Source organism: Mustela putorius, unplaced genomic scaffold (assembly GCF_011764305.1).
Source record: "Mustela putorius furo isolate JIRA1106 unplaced genomic scaffold, ASM1176430v1.1 tig00003853_pilon_pilon_pilon, whole genome shotgun sequence".
Lineage (NCBI taxonomy): Eukaryota > Metazoa > Chordata > Mammalia > Carnivora > Mustelidae > Mustela > Mustela putorius.
Genome location: NW_025422005.1, coordinates 70,100,692 through 70,113,827, shown reverse-complemented (window position 1 = coordinate 70,113,827; position 13,136 = coordinate 70,100,692). Strand labels below are relative to the sequence as shown.

Genomic DNA, 13,136 nt, shown 5'->3' with positions numbered 1-13,136 from the left:
TTCTCTTTGTAGTGATGATCTACATGGTCCTTTTTTATATGTTAAAGGCCTTGCTGGTAGAGTTGGAAAGTGTTGAATTTGTAAAATCTAGGAAACTTTTTAATTCAGTTGTCATTATTATTGTTGCTGTTGTTTTAGTTTATGTTTCAGCAATACAGAGCTATCACTATGTCCTTATACACATCATCATGCTCTGTCATGCTTTCATGCTTTTTCTAAGCCTCAGGAATGCCTTCCTATTAAAAAAAAAAAAAATCCATTCATTGCTTGATTGCAGACTCCCTTCCTATCCAGCTGAAACGTTGCTGCCATTGTGAAATCTTACCTCTTTCCCCTAGTTAGATCTTCCTTCTTCTGCTTTTTCTCTTGTGCTACAAAGAACACTTTTAGTGAGTTGTGACAATTGTGTGCATGTTTGGTTTAGAATGAACTTGTAAATACTTTGAGGGTAGGAAGTATGTTGTTATCTCTAGCACCTAGCATAGTGTTTGGTACTTAGAAGGTGATCAAAAGCCATTAATTAAATTTGTTGAATGTGTCCACAATGACCTCATTGGCTAGTGGAAGAACAGGTAGGTGAACCAAAGTCCAGGCTGTATTGTGGAAAGTGCCTTAATAAAGGGAGTGGAAAGTGCTATAATTACATTGAGAAGCAAAGGACTGGTAGACTGGATAGCCTTGCACAGGAAGTGACATTGGAATTGGGTCTTAAAAAACGAATAGTGCTCTAAACATTAAGGACGAGGGGAAGGATATTCAGTTTAGAGGGAATATTTAAGGCAAAGACATAGAGGTGTGACATTGCATAGAGTATTGGAGAAATAAGAAAGTATTTGGTATCACTCAAATGGAAGATTCCTGGGGAGTAAAATAGTAGAAGATGAACCTGGTGAAAAATATGTTTCTGGTAGAGATCCAGAGACCTTGGATGTCAGGTACCCTTCTTCTGAAATATGTGCTTTATACTGAAGAATTGTGACTGATGCTGTTGATAATGCCTCTAATATATTTTAGAGTATCTTTAAAAGTGAATAGGTTCTAAGCTTTGTGTATTAATCATTGCAACTCCGCAAACCAGTTGTGAGACAACTTGTGGGCACAGAATTGAGGCAGAATGACAAATGCAAAGGCCCTGAGACCACCTGTCATACTCTCGTTTGCTTCATTAAATAATACTTAGCATCCACATAAAAAAATAAGCTCCTGGAAGGCAGAATTCACATTTTATATTTTTTTCAACCCCTCTTATTCTAGGCAAGTAGTAGAAGATAACTGTATTTGTTGAAATGAAATGAATTGGCTAGTTTCTGTAGGTTTTAATGCCAGTAATATTTCAAAATGGTCAAAAGTTGCATAATCAGTCTGAAGCAAAAACACGTTATAACTTTTAACTTTATGTATGGTGAGGGTCTGGGGTGAGCCAAACTTCAAAGCAGCCTTTCATTTTAGAGGGATGCTATCACATCGTAAACATTAATTTTCAGTATGTTTAAGATATAGTGAAGGTTAAATGAAACTTGTACTAGGAGAATTAATTTTTCAGTTATTCGAGAAACTAAGAAATATTAATTAGCTCTTTAAATAATAAATATCACATAAAGTATCAGCTGTGAGCATTGTTCTTTTTTTTCAGTTGAGTGATTACTAATCTTTATGCTATTTATATATTTTTATGTGTGGCCCAGTTCATAATAAAATAGGACACAAAAATAAGTAGTATGATGTGTATCCTAACTCAATGCCAATTTACAAATTCCATTTTGCAGTTAAGGTACTGTTTGAACTTCAGACCACTATCACTTCTTATTAGTTATTGCCTGAACAGTGTGTTGGTCAAAAAGTCCCAAATGCATATGACACAAAGGTTCAGCTATCATTTCCCCTAGTGATTCATTATAGGATCAAATAAGTCATTGTGTAGTCAAGCTCTTTGAGAAACCTGAAAGCTGTTTGCCTACATGAAGGAGGACACTACCAGCAAGCCTGGTTGTGCCATTGTCTCTTTGGAGAGGCGCCTGCGAGACTTCTGAAGAAACAAGCTTCCTCTAGAACTCATATTCCCCAAGACTATCAAAATGTTCCATGATTGTGTACTAGTCAGTGTTTTTAATGCATATCTCTTTGAACATTGTTAGTGCTCAGGCAAATATTGGACTATTAAAAGAAAAACACTTTCAAATACAAGTTGGTACCATAGTGTATTAAATTACTTTCCCTACTTTGGATATTTTTCCACCATTTGCAAAGGCGGTAACTTTAAGAGGATCATGCTTTGGCTTACTGTGTCTTCCAGGCACTTTATGACATGCTATTTCTCTCTTTATCTTTCATTCTACACTAACACATGAGAAGATATACCTTATTTCAGTGACGTCCCATGGTAACCAAGGCTTTCCTTATTGTGTATGCTAGCATTAAAGCATTTTTATTAAACAGAGAACAAGAATCTAGTGTATAGCTACAGGAACCTTTCCCAGCAGGAGCAAGAGGCATATAGTTTGTATAATAAATAGTCTCTTAAAATGACTAAGTCGTAAAAATGTCTTGTTCTTGGTTGCGTACGTTCTTTCTGAAGTGAAGCTGTCCTACTTCCCTTATCTTTTTAAATCCCTCACCTGGCATCCTTGGAAACACAGTGTTTGGGAGGTTTAGAGACAAGTAATTCTAATAGAAATACTGGAACATAATAGCAGGGAATTTTGAAGCATTACAGTTTTACCCTTCTACATGGGATCTATCCTCCAAAAACTCTTGCCGTACTGATTTTTACATGATGCCACTTTTTTGGGTAGCATGGACAATGAAAAGCAGTGTTGCTCCATTATGGCCAAACCTACATGTCAGATTCAGAAATCCTGTGAGAAGAGGCACAAGCTGTTCAGAACCCATTTGGAAAAGTAGACAATTAACTAAAAATTTTGATTTGTAAAAACATCCAGAGCTAATTAGACATGTAAGGATTATCTTGCTTTGTGTTATATATTATGTGAGTGGATAGGCTTATAGGCTCTGTTTTATGATGTGGCCTTACTATACTTACAGTAATTTATCTTATTTTATCTACAGTGATTTTTTAAAAAGATTTTATTTATTTATGAGCGAGAGAGAGAGGGAGAACAAGCAGGGGGAGGTGAGGGGGAGAAGCAGACTCCCTGCTGAGCAGGGAGCCCAGCAGGGCTCCATCCCAGGACCCCAGGATCATGACCTGAGTGGATGGCAGATGCTTAACCGACTGAGCCACCCAGGTGCCCCTTTACTTGCAGTGGTTTAACTGGCTTTTCTTACTCTTTCTGCCTTTCTTCCCCCCGTCCTTTCTTCTCTCCCTCAAAAGCAACACACACACATATGCACACACACACACACACACACACACACACAACACACAAACGAGCATTTACTGAGTGGCTCTGAACATCAATGATACAACAAAAGTACAGCTCTGAGTTTTGATGAGTAGTGAGTAATCTCTCTGTATGGAATGAAGAAAAGCTGATTATGTTTCTGATTTTCATATTTTCATTTTCATCTCAAATACTTTATTTTGCTATTTGTGGGTACTCTGATCATTTCTTCACATCACACAGCATTTTCCTCTTCACGACTGAGCTCTGTACCATTCAAGAGGGAACATTTTGCAGAAACAGAAGCCTCAAAGAAGAGCACAGTAGGCTAATGGCATGCGGTAGCTGTCATACTTTGGGTGGGTCTCAGGCTTTGGTGAAAAGTAGCCAGTGTAAGCAGGAAATTAAAAATAGTAACTGATCATGCTCATAGTTCATGAGCAGTGCTCTGAATTCTAACAGGACACATTTCCCTCTGGTTCAGCCTCTGTCCTCCATGCCTGAGAGCTCTGAGGTAATGAAAAGACAGAAATACTACAGCAGTGACAGCAGTTACGACAGTAGCAGCAGTGCTTCGGAATCTGAGGACAATGAGAAAGAAGAGTACCAAAATAAGAACAGAGGAAAGCAAGTCACGTATAACTTTAAACAGTCCAACAACTACAAATTAATTCAACAGTCCAGTAAGTTCATTTCTTCTAGTTTTGTTGTTATATGAAGAATTACGGAACAGCAGTTACTGAACTCAATAAAAGACCTTGGGCCAAATGGACCCTTGTCCTGTGTGAGAGGACCTGGACTCCACTTCACTTCATTCCCTAATCCTGACCTGGGCACACCACATAGTCCCTTCCAGAGGCTGCAGAGGGAAAAGAAACAGGTTGAATGAAGGATCTCTGAGAATGAAGGATCTGTGGGCTGCATTCTCTTTTAAGACTGTTATGTTCCCTCGCTCCATTCTCCACCCCCACCCCTGTGCTTTCCCTCCCTTTTGGTCCCCAGTTTTATTTTATATGTTCACCTCTTTTTAAAAATGTGTGTATCTCTCTAGGTACTTGACTTGAACATCTCTGTCAGCCACGCAATTGTGAAATAGTTGAAGTTTTGTTCCCTCCCGTTTTCATCAGGGCTGAACACTTAAGTCAGGGCTCTGGGATACCTACAGCAAGTATTCTGGACAGTAACCAACCAGCTGCTCTGTTGGCTTCCTTTTCACCTTCCTCTTTTCTCTTTCCTTCTTTCTTTTCACATCCTCTCTCTCTCTTCCATTTGGTCATTCACTCCTTCTTTGATTTCAGATGTGTTCACAATTCTTTCATCTGCAAATGTCCAGTGTGGTACTGCTGTTTTCTCAGGCTCACTTGGATCCCCCTTCCCCATTCTGCCTCCAAGGCAGGGCTTTTCTTAACTCCCATCTCTCCTGTCTCCACCTCGTCCTCCATTGTCCCAAGGCTCCAAGAAAGGGACCAGTTCAGTCAGGCAGTAAATGCAACTGTGAGCCTTCTTTGATCTCCAGCAGTGGCTTATTTAATGTGTCAGTTCTCTGGAAATGAGTGTGTTTTAAACTTGGCCTTCCATACTTATGGCAAAATGCCAGGAGGAATACAGCACAAACAGATGAAGATTTTAAAATATCTCTAACCAAAATTATCATGAAGATTTTTAATGGTCTTTTCCTTTTCCTTTACTTTCTTTTACTGAATTATTTTATAAAGATACATGGTAGTGTTCCTGTCTTTGAGAGTTCATGTGTTTGGAGGAGAAATAACATATTATGTTCCATTTCATTTATTTACTCACTTAAGATGTCTATTGAGCACCTGTTCTAGAGTTGCAAGCTATTTTATCAATTACTTCCTTTTTTTCTTAAAGATGCCTTACGTGCTTTCAGTGTATGTTTGAAAGTAAGGCTCTGTTTCTGTTTTGGAAGCTAACGTTGTCTTGTCCAGATCTTACCCTTTGTTTAATCCCTCGTTTAAGGTGGGCATCCCTAAGACTGTGAGCCAACTGTGGATGAGGGTTGGGTTGCGGAAATGTGGCCAAGATTCCTAAAGCTCTTAGAGTGTTCTCTTTTCTCAGGCTAAAAATAAATTGAGATTTATTTAGTGTACCAAAAGTGTTTTTGAGTGTGAATTCACATTTTAAAGCTAGCTTAATTCAGTTATATGTATTTTTCCTTTTTAGTTATATATTATTTCTATAGTCATTAGGATTTACCATAAAGGTTTCCATTTGTTTTATATTCTCTCTTTAGTATTACACTAAAGAATACCATAGCCACAAGCCCTCCTTGAGTTTTCTTTCCAAAGTGATGCTAATGATGGAGGGCAGAATCCAGATTATGTGTAACATACTCTGGTGTAGAGATAACTTAGGAAATTTACACTTGCTGTAATTTCAAATATGAAATAGTCTTCTCACATAACTTATATATGCAAGTTACAACCATTTTTTGCTAATCTACCTAAATATTATTGCTGTATCTAGTGATTTAATTATTCTCTCTGAATTTCCCATGTATGCAGGGAAAAAAAATGGGAATCTGTGGTGATTCAAGGGAAAGGATATTTTCCTTCTGCACCTGTGATCAGATTGTACATTCCAAACTACCACTTTAAGCCCTCAAAGAGAGCAGAACCTAGGTGTACGTAGTAGTACATGCTTTTGTGTATTTTCCTATAGAAGACTGACTAGTGATATGTTTCTCACACAGCCCTTTTCTAGAAGCATGGTCCTTTTAAAAAAATTGGATGTGACCTTTAGGTTCAGAAGAAAGTTAATAATTGGAAAAAATGGAAGTTTTTTTTTTTTTTTAAACATCTTCTATAGCTTTACTGAGTGCATTTTTTATATTCACCAGAACCCAAACGGTTTTAGGATTATCACTGACTCAAAATATCCTATAGGAATACATCCTTAAATATAAGGTGTATGTAAGAGAAATGTTTGGGTATTCAACTTGCTTCATGTGAGTTTTATTAAATTATTTAATTACTGAAGATTGATGTAGTCCCTGAGCAGAGAGAGAATATAGAACAGAGGGAATTTATAAAATATGAACTAAAAAATATATAACTTTTGATGATATTGAGGGATATTCTATTTCCCTATGTCAGGAGTCAAAATTTACCTGGAACACTTGGTTCTCTTTTTTAAATGGTATTCATTGGGAAAGATATTCTTTGGTTTTCCCTAGTTTGTTCTGATAACAACCCTCTAGATCCAGACATTTTTTCCTTGACTTAAATCTTCTACTGTGGGAATTTAAATCTAGTTTTTTTTTTTCTCCTCTCCTGTGAATAATAAGACTACTTGTCTACTACTACTTTTGTAATAACCAACTATATGTTTAAACTCCATTAGGATGATCTTAATGTTTTTCTTCTGTTTTATGGGGTTTTTTTCCTTTTGTGCCGTAAATTCTGTAACATGCATTTATTCTGGCCACTCTCTAGACTCCTTTCTATCCCCCTCTATGAGTCTTGCTATAAAGTATTCTATTTTATAGAATCTATACACAAATTCTAATAAATGACCAGTCTAATGCAAAGAGAGTAGGTGGCATCATGCTTTAGAAAGTGGAAGGACACTGATGTTGTATAGGTCAGGACTTAAACCTGAGTCTGGCCACTTTCTTGTCATGTGACTTGAGAAAGTTCTGAGTCTCCAGGCGATGCAGATTCCTACTTCAGAGGGTTTCTGTGAAAGTTAAGATTAAAGTGTAGCACCTAGCAAGATGCCTGGCTTATAGAAAGTGCTCATGAATGTTAGTTTTCCTTTCTTCTGTTTTTTTTTAAGTCATGTTTCAAGAACAGAACTGGTTAGAAAGATCATTCTTATTGTAGCCATTCTTAATATATCATAGGGGTTCTGCACCAATTTTACTGTTTAAATTGTAATACATCCCTAAATATAAGGTGTATGTCCATTAACTTAAGCTTATATTGTCATGATGATGATTATGCTTTTAAATTTATTGCTGTTTTGCCACCATGTGGTCTAATTGTTAGTTTAACTCCAATACAGTGGGAAACTTTACTAACTCTGCTGCTGTACTACCCCTCTGCTCCATTATCCTAGGCTCCATTAGGCGTTCAGTCAGTTGCCCTCGGTCCATCTCTTCTCAATCACCTTCCAGCGCAGACAGCCGCCCCTTTTCTGCTCAACAAATGACACCAGCATCCCGGCCAACTTCAGGGTCTCGGTCACATTCTTTAAACCGTGCCTCCTCCTACATGAGGCACGTGCCTCACACTAATGATGCCAGCTTTCCTAACTCTCAGATGGTAAGTCATCCATTCGGTCCCCTGAGATCACAGGAAGCACTACACTCAGGATTTAGGTGGCAAAGGGACCGGCTGGGAGTAAGACAGATTGAATTCCGGATCCTTGCTACAATTCAGCTCATGGTCTAGTGGAATTTGGGTTTTCCATCTCTCTTAACCTATAACTTAAAAAGCAGACTCCCCTATTTCATAGAATTGGGGATGGACACTGAGAATGGCATTTTATTTTCCATTTGCTAATGGTGTCGGATAATTTTGTTGAATTTCACCTGTGCAAGTATATCATTTTGCAGTGTACTGTGCAGTACAGCTGTAAATTTGGGGGAATTTGTTGGAGGGTAAATTTTCCTTAATGGACTTTTGATTAACAGGTTAGAAACCAAACCATTGATAAATTATCCTTAGAGGACTGAAGTATTAATATTGTTGATAATGTTTTCTTGATATTTAAAGTAACATATAGCCTTCTCTCCTTAGCATGAATCCCAGAGATTTGTGTTGAAGAAGTCAGCGAATTTATTTTGCAACCAGTCTTACTTGTGGATGCTCAAGTAGATATCTCTTTGTACCTACACATAGGCCAGGAACTTATTTAATTTGTTTATTTAATGTGGATCGTGTTCCCAAAGAGAAGAGTTTAGAAAATATAAATGAATTAATTTTACTTGGTAATAATCTATAATTATTTTCTCTAATCAAGAATTGCCTATGGTATATATAACAAATGAACTGACCAGGAAATCTTTTTAAAACACTTATATTTTTATTTTATTTTGAGCTACATAAACTATAACTCTGTGGAAGTGCCAAAGACACTCTTGGGAAATCATATCCATTTAATCCTAAGAATAAATGTAAAAGAAATTATTTTCTTTTTCACTGTTTTTTTTTTTAATTAAAAGTGCATCATTTTTACCTAGAAATATCTTTCAGATTATAGTGGCACAATGAAATAAGACCCCCTCCAAATATCTGTATTCTTTCAAATTTAAGAGTGAGTCTTTGCGGCAACTGAGAACAAAGGAACAAGAAGACGATCTAACAAGTCAGACCTTATTTGTCCTCAAGGACATGAAGATCCGGTTTCCAGGAAAATCAGATGCAGAATCATTACTTCTGATAGAAGATGTGAGTATTTGACATATACAAAATTTCAAGGAGCTCACTTTTTTTGTTATTCTCAAAATATTAAAATTTATTTCCTGATGGTGTTATTCTCAATGACATGGTAAGCTTAACTGATGTTCTTTTCAACCTCAACAAACTTTAGAAAATGCAGGGGTTATTTTAATTATTATGATCCATGAGCAGTGAGATCACGTAATCAGTAATGCAAAAAATTTTTTAGTGTCTAGTCCTATTTTAATGATGCAATTGCTTCATGAAGCGAGACTAATTACTGTTAAATAATTACTGCTCTTAATGATGAAAGAAATATCAACGTTAAGCCTCCTTCTGTAAAGATTTAGAAGGATCTAACATGTAATGAGTTGTAATGAAAAAAATAGAGCCCTGGGTATAAAATATCAAGAATATTTGAATGTGACACCGTGAATGGTTTTTGTCAAATTGTCAAATGGCTTATATTGGGTGTGTTTTTCTTGTTATAAACACATTTGCACCACCCAGTGGAACATTCTAAAATGACACAGTCCTAAAAATTCACATTAAAGTCAATGACTTATTACTTATTCCTATTTTAGAAAGAAGGTCAAGTTATTCAGATATTTCAGGTGAAAGAGCATTCCTTCAAAGATTGGTTTCCTTTAGAAACATCAGGCTCAAATTGACATTGCTAGGTAATCCCTCAGTAACAGAAGATTGTTTTTTCTGGTTTCCCTGTTTTGTTTAGTTTTGGTTGGGATTTTGGTTTTTGGTTTGTAGTTTTTGGGGTGTTTTTGTTTTTGTTTTTTTGGGAGGTTTTTTTTTGGTTTGTTTTTGTTGTTGCTGTTTTTGTTCCAGAGGAGAAGGCACCATCTAGTGGCCAGTTGGAAGATAAGATCCAGAATGATGCACTTGGTGCTTTTCACATTTTATCATTACTTTAGACCTAGCTGAAGCAACTGTCTTTCTGAAACAAAACAAACAATCCCTCCCCAACAAATAATAATAAAAATTTAACTTTATTAATTTAAAAAATTAATAGTGACAATTTCTACTTTGTAATCATGACATAATTATAAGCAAAATCACCAAATATTGTACATTATTTTGTTATATGAATATTTAAAAAACTGAAAATGGCATCTTACTTACAAACAAGCTGATATTTGTTACATCAAGGAAAAAGGAGAAAAAACAAACACTAGTTATAAAGCATTCTGTAGGTGTGTTTTTATTTGCATATTACCTTAATCAAGTTCTCTTCTAGGTAAAGACAAAAATTCTGTACCATTTTACTCATATTTCTTAGAGATATTAGTTATACACCAACCTTTTAAATCAGGTAGAAGAAAAATTAGATAGAGAGTAGAACTAATATTTGTGGCTGATGTGATCGTTTTATAAAGAATATTGGCTTACATACATAATTAATAAAATATAGTGGTTAATTATATAAGACATTAGATTGTTTACTATATATTTACTATATGCAGAAAATATTTTAATTGTTTGCTACTGAATATATATTGCTGGAGTATATATTCAGAATTTTTGCAGATTTTTACAATAAAAACCCAATAAAAATGAAACAAATGGATAATAGAATCCTAATTACATATAAGCTACCTTCTGATGTATTGTTCAATAATCTGTTATTATATAGGGTGATGTGGTAAATATAGCTCTTGGAATTAAAATGGGAAATCTGTGTTTTGGGCTTCTTCCCAGTCCTATGTACCTGAAGACATTTGACTTCCATTTATTAGAGACTGTGTACTTTTTGTAGCAAGAAGAGGAAACTTTGGATTCTTATGGTTTCTTTACTTTAACTTAGAAATCTTTGCACATGTCTTTATGAAAGTAGACATTCTTTATTTCAAGTAATATTACAGTGCTTCTGTTTCACAAATTAATTAGTAAAGTTCATTTCAACTCATTCATTTACTCTTCGTTACTTTTGAGGAAAATTTTAAACTAAATTTCTTAATGTTTCTCCCCCAAAACAGATCATTGATAACTGGAAATATCATAAAACAAAAGTGGCTTCATATTGGCTTATAAAATTGGACTCTGTAAAACAACGGAAAGTGAGTAGTGCCAAAAAAATAGATTTGCCCTTTGGGGTTATGTATTAAGATCATTAAATCATATTCATAATCAAACTATGTTCATGTTCATTTATTTACTCATTTCTTCACCAAATATTTATTACACAGCTACTGTGTTTCAGGTACTGTTTTAGGTTCTAAGGATAAACAAAATGAATTTAAGAAAAGCCCCATCATCTCATAGATCTTATATTTTAGTTAAGGTGTTTGATAATAAACAATGTGTAATAGAATGTAGGGTAGTTTTAAGTTCCATGAAGAAAAATAAGTGATGGTGAAAAACAGCTAGAAGGTAACCTTAGAGCAGAGACATAAATGGGCTAGTGCTGTGCAGATACCTGCAAGTACGAGGTATCAGGAGGAGGGAAGAGCAGTTACCAAGGCCCTGAGTCAGTCAGCTGGATGTGTGCACGAGGCACAGAAGGCATCATTTCGTTCCCTTTGGATAGGATAGTTGGCCTGTGGCAGTGAAGAGTGAAGTGGTAGTGAACACTGAAGTGGGATGCGTGGGCCGGGTCAGATCACAGCTTCAGAGGCTGTATGAACACTGTGGCTTTTATACCAAGTGATGGGAGGTCACTGGAAAATTTTGAGCAGAAGAGTTACATAGTCTGGTTTATAGTTTATAAGGATCGTGAGAGCTTAGAGAATAGAAGTGGGGGAGAGGGAATGTGGCAGCATAGAAGCAGAGGCCAACTAGAAGGTATTTAGGGTGATGGAGGCAAGAGCTAATGGTTGATTGGCTGGGGGGAGTAACTGAATGGGCGGATGCTGTTGAAGAGCAGGGGTTTCCTGCTATTATTACTGTTGTTTCATTTCACTTTGATTTTGGTTTTGGATGTACTAAGGCTGACATATTGATTAGGCATCCAGTTGAAGGTATTGACTGTGTAGTTGTATATATGAGTTTTCGAGTTCAGAGCTAAGGCTGTGTATGGAGATACAAAATTTAGGGGTCAACCAGGATAGTTAAACTGGTAGGACTAGATGAGATTACCTCCAGAGTGAGTGTGGTCAGGAAAGAGAAGAGTTTTAGGAGCTGAGCCCTTCGCCACATCTACCTGTAGAAACCAGAGACAGGTGTGTGTGTGTGTGTGTGTGTGTGTGTGTGTGTGTGTGTTACCTCCAGAGTGAGTGTGGTCAGGAAAGAGAAGAGTTTTAGGAGCTGAGCCCTTCGCCACATCTACCTGTAGAAACCAGAGACAGGTGTGTGTGTGTGTGTGTGTGTGTGTGTGTGTGAGCGCCACATCTACCTGTAGAAACCAGAGACAGGTGTGTGTGTGTGTGTGTGTGTGTGTGCGCGCCACATCTACCTGTAGAAACCAGAGACAGGTGTGTGTGTGTGTGTGTGTGTGTGTGTGTGTGTGTGTGTTGGGGGAATGGAGTTAACCTAAGGGGACCAAGAAGGAACAGCCTGTGTGGCATGAAAAACCATGAGAACTGGGTGTCCCTGAAGCCAAGCTAGGAAATTATTTTAAGGACAGAGTGATCAGCTGAGTCGGATGTGGCTGATCGGGGTTGTATGGTGAGCAGGAAGACCTGACTGCTGTTTTTGGTAATAAGAAGTTAGCAGTTACCTCATCATAACAATTAGGGGAATGGTAGGGAGTACACTTGAGTTAGTTTCAAGGGATGAAAGGCACAGAGGAAAAAAACACAGCACAGGCTCTTTTTCGAGGAGTTTTGCTGTAGAGAGGATAGGGAAAATATGGTAGCTGGAGAGCGATGTGGGTTAATGACAAGGTTTTGTTTTGTTTTGTTTTTAAAGATGAAGATATTTGCAGTTGTTTGTGTGCTGATGAAAATGATGTAGAAGACAGGAATGGCACAGAAAGTAGAGGTGATAGAAAATCCTTGTGTAAGTAAGCTGGGATGGTTTGTCCTAACCAGGAGCATTTGTTCTAGTAGGAGAAGGCAGAGTCTGGTATCATGGAGGGAAGATGTAAAGGTTTTCTTCTGCTGGGGAGGGGTTTTAGAGATTGAAGGAGATAGTAAAATGTATGTGATGGTTATCTTGGACAGTAGGAGAGGGGAGTGGCCAGCAAGCCTGCCTAGCCCGTCAAATGCACTGCAATATTATTTGTGGGGAGGTATATTATATTAGTAGCTTTAATTAAGTTGTATTCCTTCAGGAATGCAAGCTATCATTTCCTCTTCCAAGATTTATTGCTAATAAGCTGAAAGTTGACACTGATCCAGTGATGACTTTTAAATTATATACTTTCATTTGAGTGAACTGAATTCACAATTTAGCATTAACACATTGAACAAATAATTACTTGGTGTTCTGACACGTG

The 13,136-nt window shown here is 36.9% G+C and overlaps 1 protein-coding gene across 9 annotated transcripts in view; it reads left to right on the top strand.

Annotated features, from left to right (window-relative positions):
- Window positions 1–13,136, top strand: part of TTLL7 (tubulin tyrosine ligase like 7) — a 149,600-nt gene that overhangs the window by 93,090 nt on the left and 43,374 nt on the right. For all 9 annotated transcript variants that reach the window (XR_199427.3, XM_013056228.2, XM_004752722.3 and 6 more), the window contains 4 exons: window positions 3,826–4,024; window positions 7,422–7,627; window positions 8,621–8,755; window positions 10,738–10,818. Coding sequence is in view for 8 of the 9 variants with exons in the window: in XM_013056228.2 (XP_012911682.1) it covers window positions 3,826–4,024; window positions 7,422–7,627; window positions 8,621–8,755; window positions 10,738–10,818 (621 nt within the window). In the remaining variant the exon portion in view is untranslated. The remainder of the gene's footprint in view (window positions 1–3,825; window positions 4,025–7,421; window positions 7,628–8,620; window positions 8,756–10,737; window positions 10,819–13,136) is intronic.